We start from the raw sequence: 11,148 nt of genomic DNA on the forward strand, positions 1-11,148 counted from the left end.
AATCTTATACTGAGTAGGCCTCGAATCTTAAAACAAAGTAGGCCTCAAATCTTATACTGAGTAGGCCTCGAATCTTAAAACAAAGTAGGCCTCAAATCTTAAACTGAGTAGGCCTCGNTAATGTCACAAACACATTAGGTAATGATCATTATCAATAATGTCACTAACACATTGCTTGTTTTACTAGCTGTGTATGTGTAAGAAGTAAAACTCAATCTTCACCTAGTGTAATCACAATGTACAGCCACAAATGTAAAACAAAGTAGGCCTCGAATCTTAAACTGAGTAGGCCTCGAATCTTATACTGAGTAGGCCTCATATCTTACACTGAGTAGGCCTCGAATCTTATACTGAGTAGGCCTCGAATCTTAAACTGAGTAGGCCTCGAATCTTAAAACAATGTAGGCCTCGAATCTTATACTGAGTAGGCCTCAAATCTTATACTGAGTAGGCCTCAAATTTTTTACTGAGTAGGCCTCAAATCTTAAACTGAGTAGGCCTTGAATCTTTAAACAAAGTAGGCCTCGAATCTTACACTGAGTAGGCCTCGAATCTTATACTGAGTAGGCCTCGAATCTTAAACTGAGTAGGCCGTGAATCTTATACTGAGTAGGCCTCAAATCTTATACTGAGTAGGCCTCAAATTTTTTACTGAGAAGGCCTCGAATCTTAAACTGAGTAGGCCTCGAATCTTTAAACAAAGTAGGCCTCGAATCTTATACTGAGTAGGCCTCGAATCTTATACTGAGTAGGCCTCGAACCTTATACTGAGTAGGCCTCGATTCTTAAAACAAAGTAGGCCTCGAATCTTACACTGAGTAGGCCTCGAATCTTTAAACAAAGTAGGCCTCGAATTTTATACTGAGTAGGCCTCGAACCTTATACTGAGTAGGCCTCGATTCTTAAAACAAAGTAGGCCTCGAATCTTATACTGAGTAGGCCTCGATTCTTAAAACAAAGTAGGCCTCAAATCTTATACTGAGTAGGCCTCGAATCTTATACTGAGTAGGCCTCGAATCTTATACTGAGTAGGCCTCAAATCTTATACTGAGTAGGCCTTGAATCTTAAACTGAGTAGGCCATGAATCTTAAAACAAAGTAGACCTCGAATCTTAAAACTGAGTAGGCCGTGAATCTTAAACTGAGTAGGCCTCGAATCTTAAACTGAGTAGGCCTCAAATCTTAAAACTGAGTAGGCCATGAATCTTAAACTGAGTAGGCTTCAAATCGTAAAACTGAGTAGGCTGTGAATCTTAAATTGAGTAGGCCTCAAATCTTAAAACTGAGTTAAAGGCCTGGAATCTAAAAACTGAGTAGGCTGCAAATCTAAAAACTGAGTAGGCTGCAAATCTAAAAACTGAGAAGGACTAGTACTCGAATGTAGACTTCAAATCTAAAATCTGAGTAGACCATGAATCTTAAAACTGAGTAGGCCATGAATCTAAAAATTGATTAAGGTAATCCCGAAATTAATGAATATTTTAATCTTTAATGTCTATATGTATATTAGTATATCATGTCTCAGTATGACTACAAGAGTTGTGAATTGTAGACGGACCATGACCCTCGGAACCCTGCCTACATTGCCACCCAGGGACCCCTGCCCCATACGATTGCCGACTTCTGGCAGGTAAGACGTTTGCTCCTGAAGGTCACCTTGAACACTTTCTAAAGGACAGTTATTGTAGTGGCAGTATTTGCTGTTACAAAATTTATTTCATTTTAAGCAACAAACTCCAATGGTAGATCAAGGACAGAGAATTCTGATNATACTGAGTAGGCCTCGAATCTTATACAGAGTAGGCCTCAAATCTTGAACTGAGTAGGCCTTGAATCTTAAAACAAAGTAGGCCTTNTAGGCTGCAAATCTAAAAACTGAGAAGGACTAGTACTCGAATGTAGACTTCAAATCTAAAATCTGAGTAGACCATGAATCTTAAAACTGAGTAGGCCATGAATCTAAAAATTGATTAAGGTAATCCCGAAATTAATGAATATTTTAATCTTTAATGTCTATATGTATATTAGTATATCATGTCTCAGTATGACTACAAGAGTTGTGAATTGTAGACGGACCATGACCCTCGGAACCCTGCCTACATTGCCACCCAGGGACCCCTGCCCCATACGATTGCCGACTTCTGGCAGGTAAGACGTTTGCTCCTGAAGGTCACCTTGAACACTTTCTAAAGGACAGTTATTGTAGTGGCAGTATTTGCTGTTACAAAATTTATTTCATTTTAAGCAACAAACTCCAATGGTAGATCAAGGACAGAGAATTCTGATTTCCAATGGTAGATCAAGGACAGAGAATTCTAACTTCCAATGGTAGATCAAGGACAGAGAATTCTAACTTCCAATGGTAGATCAAGAGACAGAGAATTATAATTTCCAATGGTAGATCAAGGACAGAGAATTATAATTTCCAATGTGATTATGGATATATATGAAATGCTCTTTACTAAAATTCTCTGTCTTGATGAATTTGTTACCCTGATTTATAGCAGAGGGCAAACGAGGAAAGTTAAATAGCATTGAACATTTCCTGGTATATCAACTTGTATCTTTTTTTTTGTTTTCACTAATGTGATGTTTTAATGAATTTTTTGTGTGTGTTATAGATGGTCTGGGAACAAGGAAGTGTGGTCATTGTCATGTTGTCAAAGATGACAGAAAACGGAGAGTCGATGTGTCATCGGTACTGGCCAGAGGAAGGCAGTGACCTCTACCACATATATGAGGTACGACCATTGGAATGTCTTAATGCTTTAAACAAATGTCTCTCTAAAGTCATTAAACGCCTTTATTCATACAAAGAACATGTAACTTTTAGAAACTTCAGCTTATTTTATGTGTTACTATTACCTCTTTGCAACATGGCTTACCTCTACAGCATGTAACATAAAATTGTGCAGAAAAATAGTTTGACCTTTTTTGGTTGATCAAAAATAGACAGCAGTATTGAAATAACCATCCTTCCATCAACAGAAAGCTGAAGGTGAAGCTGCCTTGGGTCTGATGACAGGTGTTAAAGACTTGTGATACTTATAGCAAAATACCCACTACAAATTATATAAACGTGTCATTGATTGACCATTGGACATCTGTTTGATTGACCAGTAGACACCTGTTTGATTGACCAGTGGAGCTTGGTTGAGAAGTAAATATCAATGAGACAACCTTCACAACTGAAGGGTACTTCTTCTGGTCACTAAAATGTCCTTGATTTGACCTCTAATAGAACACAGTACTGTACTCCTGTGGTAACCTGACCCACACTGACCTTCATTAATGAAAGTATTGATTTGGGAAGCGGAAGTCCTAACTAAGTTAGTGGGTTATGCCATGTCTGAGCGAGATAGACAATCATTAACATGTATGTAGATTTGTCTGGGCCTGGGGTATTGGTGACCTAATAGTGTCAGGACGGATTGGCCAATGATGGCTAAATCAAGGTCTGATCAAATCACCGTTTTAATTGACAGATTAGTTTCATTTTGATGGAGATTACCAAATTGAGCATCAAGTTGTTCGTTTGGACAAGTTCTGTGCAGATCAAATTACATGAAATCACAGAGAAGAAGAACACTTTTATGCTATATGAAGTATTGTCCACTAGGCCTCGATTCCAGTTGTCTGTGTAACTCGACTTTTGTGTGGTGTGGAGTATTGTCCATTCACTGACCTGACTAGTTGTCTGTGTAACTCGACTTTTGTGTGGTATGAAGTATTGTCCACTCACTGACCTGACCAGTTGTCTGTGTAACTCGACTTTTGTGTGGTATGAAGTATTGTCCACTCACTGACCTGAACAGTTGTCTGTGTAACTCAACTTTTGTGTTAAGTGGAGTATTGTCCACTCACTGACCTGACCATTTGTCTGTGTAACTCGACTTTTGTGTGGTGTGGAGGATTGTCCACTCACTGACCTGACCAGTTGTCTGAGTAACTCGACTTTTGTGTGGTGTGGAGTATTGTCCATTCACTGGCCTGACTAGTTGTCTGTGTAACTCGACTTTTGTGTTACGTGGAGTATTGTCCAATCACTGACCTGACCAGTTGTCTGTGTAACTCGACTGTTGTGTGGTGTGGAGTATTGTCCACTCACTGACCTTACCAGTTGTCTGTGTAACTCGACTTTTGTGTTGTGTGGAGTATTGTCCCCTCACTGACCTGACCAGTTGTCTGTGTAACTAAACTTTTGTGTGGTGTGGTGTATTGTCCAATCACTGACCTGACCAGTTGTCTGTGTAACTCGTCTTTTGTGTGGTGTAGAGTATTGTCCTCTCACTGAACTGAACAGTTGTCTGTGTAACTCGACTTTTGTGTGGGGTGGAGTATTGTCCACTCACTGATCTGACTAGTTGTATGTGTAACTCGACTTTTGTGTGGTGTGGAGCATTGTCCACTCACTGACCTGACCAGTTGTATGTGTAACTCGACTTTTGTGTTATGTGGAGTTTTGTCCAATCAATGACCTGACCAGTTGTCTGTGTAACTCGACTTTTGTGTAGTGTGGAGTATTGTCCACTCACTGAACTGACCAGTTGTCTGTGTAAATCGACTTTTGTGTGGTGTGGAGTATTGTCCACTCACTGATCTGACCAGTTGTCTGTGTAACTCAACTTTTGTGTGGTGTGGAGGATTGTCCACTCACTGACCTGACCAGTTGTCTGTGTAACTCGACTTTTGTGTGGTGTGGAGCATTGTCCACTCACTGACCTGACCAGTTGTATGTGTAACTCGACTTTTGTGTTATGTGGAGTTTTGTCCAATCAATGACCTGACCAGTTGTCTGTGTAACTCGACTTTTGTGTAGTGTGGAGTATTGTCCACTCACTGAACTGACCAGTTGTCTGTGTAACTTGTCTTTTGTGTGGTGTGGAGTATTGTCCTCTCACTGAACTGACCAGTTGTCTGTGTAACTCAACTTTTGTGTTAAGTGGAGTATTGTCCACTCACTGACCTGACCATTTGTCTGTGTAACTCGACTTTTGTGTGGTGTGGAGCATTGTCCACTCACTGACCTGACCAGTTGTATGTGTAACTCGACTTTTGTGTGGTGTGGAGTGTAACTCGACTTTTGTGTGGTATGAAGTATTGTCCACTCACTGACCTGACCAGTTGTCTGTGTAACTAAACTTTTGTGTGGTGTGGTGTATTGTCCAATCACTGACCTGACCAGTTGTCTGTGTAACTCGACTGTTGTGTGGTGTGGAGTATTGTCCACTCACTGACCTTACCAGTTGTCTGTGTAACTCGACTTTTGTGTCGTGTGGAGTATTGTCCACTCACTGAACTGACCAGTTGTCTGTGTAAATCGACTTTTGTGTGGTGTGGAGTATTGTCCACTCCCTGAACTGACCAGTTGTCTGTGTAACTCGACTTTTGTGTGGTATGGAGTATTGTCCACTCACTGACCTGACCAGTTGTCTGTGTAAATCGACTTTTGTGTGGTGTGGAGTATTGTCCAATCACTGAACTGACCAGTTGTCTGTGTAACTCGACTTTTGTGTCGTGTGGAGTATTGTCCACTCACTGACCTGACTAGTTGTCTGTGTAACTCAACTTTTGTGTGGTGTGGAGTATTGTCCAATCACTGACCTGACCAGTTGTCTGTGTAACTCGACTTTTTTGTGGTGTGGAGTATTGTCCATTCACTGACCTGACTAGTTGCCTGTGTAACTCGACTTTTGTGTGGTATGAAGTATTGTCCACTCACTGACCTGAACAGTTGTCTGTGTAACTCAACTTTTGTGTTAAGTGGAGTATTGTCCACTCACTGACCTGACCATTTGTCTGTGTAACTCGACTTTTGTGTGGTGTGGAGGATTGTCCACTCACTGACCTGACCAGTTGTCTGTGTAAATCGACTGAGGTACAATGTGTAGCCGTTAATAAAGGTCGGCAAAAGGAAGGAAGCACAGGGTGGCACAAATAGGTGTAGAATGGTGTGGGTTTGGTTGCTAATTGCTAGTGTTATGGAGAAAAATAAAAGGATAGAGCAAAGACACAGTATTTTAGACAAGTGCGTTGTGTATTTAAAACAAAATGTTTGGAATGGATTAAGTTTGTAAAATTATGTCAAAATGAATTGAAATACAACTTTATCACACACCAGTAAACAGGAGTTGATTAACAGAATGAATTTTTGACTTTTAATCAACTAACCTCATATCTAATAAAGCAAAAATTTGAATTTGTAAAAAAAAAAGGAAGTTTTAAATGAAGAAATGTGTGTCCAAGCATATTGACACACTGCGATTAATATTTGCAGAGGCATTTCCAATGCAAACATTATTTCACACCAGGAATGCTTGGAGGACTCCGGACATGAACATTATCATTTTGACAGTATGCATTGTATTGTAATGAGCATTCTGTGTCCACAGGTACATCTGGTCTCTGAGCACATCTGGTGCGATGACTACCTTGTTCGAAGCTTCTACCTGAAGAACCTGCAAACTAACGAAACTCGTACTGTGACGATGTTCCACTACCTGACCTGGCCTGACCTTGGAGTGCCATCCTCCATCAAGTCCCTGTTGGACTTCAGAAGGTACGCTTATGCATCTTTTTTTCTGTAGCTGTCTGATACAAGAAATGCTTTCACTAGTATTTTTACTTCACTAGTCATATGGTTGTTCAGTTATTGATATAGGTTAGTGCTTTTGTTGAATACTGTAGAATCATTTATATTTGTGTGGTTAAAATTTCGTGGTTTTCATGTACTAGCCTCTTTCAAGGACCTTATATCTTCCCCTATATATATCATACCAAATTTATGTATTCGTGGGGATTTAATTTCGTGGGGTTTTGTTATCCTCAAAATAACCAAAATTTAATGTCCCACAAGAATTTATGATTTTACAGTAGATCGTTTCCACAGGAACCTCAGTGCAGTATTTAATGTAGTTTGGTTTGGAGTAATAATGGAAAACAAATATTATTTCTGTTTTGGTTAATAGTGTGGAAGGATTTGTTCATGCTATTTGAGCACTTTAGAGTTTATGTTCAGTTTCAATTTAATTTGACAGAATTGCTTTAGTGTGATGTGGAAGGGAAGGGGTTATTAACACAAGTTTCAAGATTCAGATTTTTTCTTGATTGTCATTGGAGTTTGGTCAGTACTTAATTTGTTAGCTTGAAGTAATAAAATCACCTTAATAGTTTCAAAAGGTATGGTTTGAGATTAGGTCTCACTTACTGAATTTGTCACTAAACGGTCCGGCCACTAACACTGCAGCTGCCAGCTATCCACTAACACCGCGATGGACTACTCACCACTAACACCACCTTGTCTACTTGCCACTAACACCGTCAGTGCCCCAGGGAGCTTTTGTGATTTAGCAATTGTAAATCAGACAAATTGCATAGTCACAAAAGTGATCGGGGCTCTGGCATAGCATCTAACAGCACGCTAGCGCAAGTTAGCATGACCTTCACCTTGCACCACCATCGGTTGATGTCACCTGTAGCTGCCATGGAACTAAAACCACAGTAGTGGCCCTGTGTAAGGAATGTGGATTTCACCTTTGATTCTAAATGAAACCAGCAAGCAGTTTTATAGAAAGGGACATGCTAAATATAGATTTGTTGTCCATTCCATACTGATTCAAGTTATGGTACTATTATGACAAATGCTATGTTTTATTGGCAACATGAGTTACAATTCATCGAAACTGGTAACACCTTCCCTGTTTTTCTGCTTTAATTGCTGATATCACATTTCTGAGGCGTTATTGGGAATTCATCTGCATGACAAATTAATTGCAACTAAACATGATCAAACCCTATGCTTAACACATTGCCAACCAAAGATATCAAACTCAAGAACCGTAGACTTGCGACTGAACAAAACCAAAACCCAGTACTGAAGACAACTGGAAAATACTCAAACCTTAGAAATGACACCAGTAATAGAACAACACTCAAACCTTAGAAATGACACCAGTAATGGAACAACACTCAAACCTTAGAAATGACACCAGTAATAGAGAACAACACTCAAACCTTAGAAATGATACCAGTAATAGAACAACACTCAAACCTTAGAAATGACACCAGTAATGGAACAACACTCAAACCTTAGAAATGACACCAGTAATGGAACAACACTCAAACCTTAGAAATGACACCAGTAATGGAACAACACTCAAACCTTAAAAATAACACCAGTAATGGAACAACACTCAAACCTTAAAAATGACACCAGTAATGGAGAACAACACTCAAACCTTAGAAATGACACCAGTAATGGAACAGCACTCAAACCTTAAAAATGACACCAGTAATGGAACAACACTCTAACCTCTTGACATGAGACTGAACAAGACACAAACCTTAGAAAGTAGACCATCAGCTATACAGGATAGACACCCTGGACACCCTGGACTGGAGACCTGACAAACCCTCTCTTTGTTCTGTATGTTACAGTCGGTTGTTGTTCAGTTCAAACAACTTAATGTTTTACATGACATTTAGAAGAATTCATAATTACAAAAAAAAAGAAAAGGTAAAAAATGTAATGCATTGGTGACTTTTTTGTTTTGAAATTGAAAACCTGATATCTTTTGAAGTTTTATTACGTTACTGTCAAAATTAAATCTTCCAGCTGTGAATCAACAAGTCCGGGATTACAGAAATTGAAAAAATAATGTCTTCTTTGAACTGTTTAATATCATGCCCCCTTTTAATGCTCTTCAATGGTTGTTGAAATCACGAAATATAACTAGAGATTGGAACACACAAATCTGTTATACGACTCTGAGATTGGCCATGGCCTGTGGTGAAACCTGCTCATTAGTTTCTCGGTTTTTATCGGCCACTGCTGCGGAGCATGAGCATTACAATATTTCATCCTTGGATTAAAATAGCAGCAAGATTTCCTGTGGAAATGATGCACACTGATGCCACATCATTATCAGGGACACGTAGTACGGCCAGCGGGTAACCTCGCAGGAAGCCATCTTAGGCTCACGTCGGCATCACAAGCTCCTATTTTTGATTTAACATGTTAAATTAAAAGAATCCTATTTGTAGTATTCTGGTCAAAAAAACAGTAGTTAGAAATGTTAACGTGCTAAGGACAGACAAAGAGCATCATATTCCTTAAAAAATATATACAACTTTACTGATGTAAAAAATGATTTACTGATTTATTTATTTGTAGAACAATTCTGTTGATGCAATTTTAAAATCTATATTTTTCTAAAGGTTTTTTTCTGCTTTTAGACAGTTTTGGTTTGATTATTCTTATCTTGGAAAGTTTAATCCTTACATGAAATATCTAATAAAGGAAGTATTATCATTTAGATATTTTAGTATTTTATTGATCTACCTTATATATCTTTGTACTTTCAGAGAATTTCTATTGGTTTATTCTTGTGCTGGAAAGTTAAATCCTTATAAGAAACAATTATGTTAAATTATAACAGAAGTATTAAATGAATGTATTTTGATCAAGTGTGTCATTTGTTTGTGTGATGAATGATGATTTGATTGATCACGAGTGTGACGTTGTTTGTTACAGGAAGGTGAACAAGTCTTATCGTGGGCGCTCCTGCCCTATTGTTGTACACTGCAGGTGAGTAGATTAACCAGAACAAAATAAATACATATTGAAAATATTTCAATATTAAAAACGTTTAAAGAAAAAATATCAAACTTAAACATATTTGGGTGAATTTATACTGACTATTTTCGTACAATAATGTACAAATTGCAAATTTTTGCTTGGTATTATTTTTTTTATATCAAAAATTGGTGTTTTTTTCTTTGAATTCTAAATGAGTTTATTTTATAGAATTAAATGGAAACAATAAATATTCATATAAAACTTAATATTGATTTAAGTTGTTATAAGAATTAGATAATTTTATGTGGAGAACAATATTGAATGTTAAAATTATCCTTCTTTAAATAATATATTTGAGCTCTGGATTTTAATTTTAAGTAAAAATAATCCATTTGATCAAGAATGTTTGAGGTGGGTTTTTTCATCAAGTTTCTTTGATATATAGTAGTTTAAACTTGAAAAGTAATTTTTGGGAAAATTATACATAAATATTACATTGAAAAGTTTTACGTATGGGGTTCATTAATGGTTTTTTGAATGTTATAGTTTTGAAATTGTATCGATAAAATTCTTCCCTTTCTAAAACCAAAACATTGATAACATAAGAAAACATATATTCAAAATTCATTTTATATAGATACTCATCAAAAACAATAAAACTGTGTTTATTTGAATGTTTATAAGTTTAAAAGTTTTACTTACTGTGTCTGTCAAATATGCTGAATTAGTAAAACACATTGACCAATGGGATTCTTTGTCAAAGTGATGGTTAACCGACTTAAAGTAATACAGAACTTGAACTTGTCAAAATGATGGTAAGACTATATTGTATGATAGGTAATTATTGACCAATGGGATTCTTGTTAATGCAACATGTAGAACATTGTTTGATTTACAAATGACCAATGGAATTTGATTCCTATACGTAACTGACCAATGGGATTCTTTGTTACAGTGATGGGTGTGGACGTACTGGAACCTACTGCCTATTGGACATGGTACTCAACAGGATGGCCAAGGGTACGTACAAACCACCAACACTATTGGAATGTTTAGGGTAGCAGCAAACACTATATCACTGATTCAGGGAAGTAGCAACATATAACCAGATACCAACAATATGAGAAGGATTTCGGGTAACAACTAAAAATATCAGTGATTGGTGTGTTTGAGGCAACATTTTATATAAAAGAATTCTTTTAAAAATTCAATGAAATGTCAGTGTGCTTTTGATTGCCAGTTTGAGCAGTTGGAAGATCTGAGTGTGCAGTTGTTAAACTATGTTAGAATTTTTTTATTGAAAATATTTTCATATCAGTAAAAAAATCTAGTTGGTTTGCAAAACGTAATTCGGATCTACAATTGTAAACAAACCTTATCATGGATAGCTTGCATGTTTTGCATGTACTGTCAATGACCTGAGTTTAAGTTGATGTTTGTGTTATCAACAGGCGCTAAGGAGATTGACATAGCTGCCTCATTAGAGCACATCCGCGACCAGAGGATGTGCACCGTCAAAACAAAAGTAAGCAAGCTCCTAATTAATTATCAATTTTAAAAGAAGGAATGAT

General features: G+C 37.5%; 1 protein-coding gene across 1 annotated transcript in view; it reads left to right on the forward strand.

Annotated features, from left to right (window-relative positions):
* Positions 1-11,148, forward strand: part of LOC110448041 (receptor-type tyrosine-protein phosphatase N2-like) — a 308,722-nt gene that overhangs the window by 294,101 nt on the left and 3,473 nt on the right. The window contains exons 16-21 of the mRNA XM_021494072.1: positions 1,553-1,630; positions 2,622-2,741; positions 6,393-6,559; positions 9,533-9,586; positions 10,533-10,597; positions 11,029-11,102. Coding sequence (XP_021349747.1) covers positions 1,553-1,630; positions 2,622-2,741; positions 6,393-6,559; positions 9,533-9,586; positions 10,533-10,597; positions 11,029-11,102 — 558 coding nt within the window. The remainder of the gene's footprint in view (positions 1-1,552; positions 1,631-2,621; positions 2,742-6,392; positions 6,560-9,532; positions 9,587-10,532; positions 10,598-11,028; positions 11,103-11,148) is intronic.

The sequence above is a fragment of the Mizuhopecten yessoensis genome, unplaced genomic scaffold (genome assembly GCF_002113885.1).
Source record: "Mizuhopecten yessoensis strain PY_sf001 unplaced genomic scaffold, ASM211388v2 scaffold3805, whole genome shotgun sequence".
Lineage (NCBI taxonomy): Eukaryota > Metazoa > Mollusca > Bivalvia > Pectinida > Pectinidae > Mizuhopecten > Mizuhopecten yessoensis.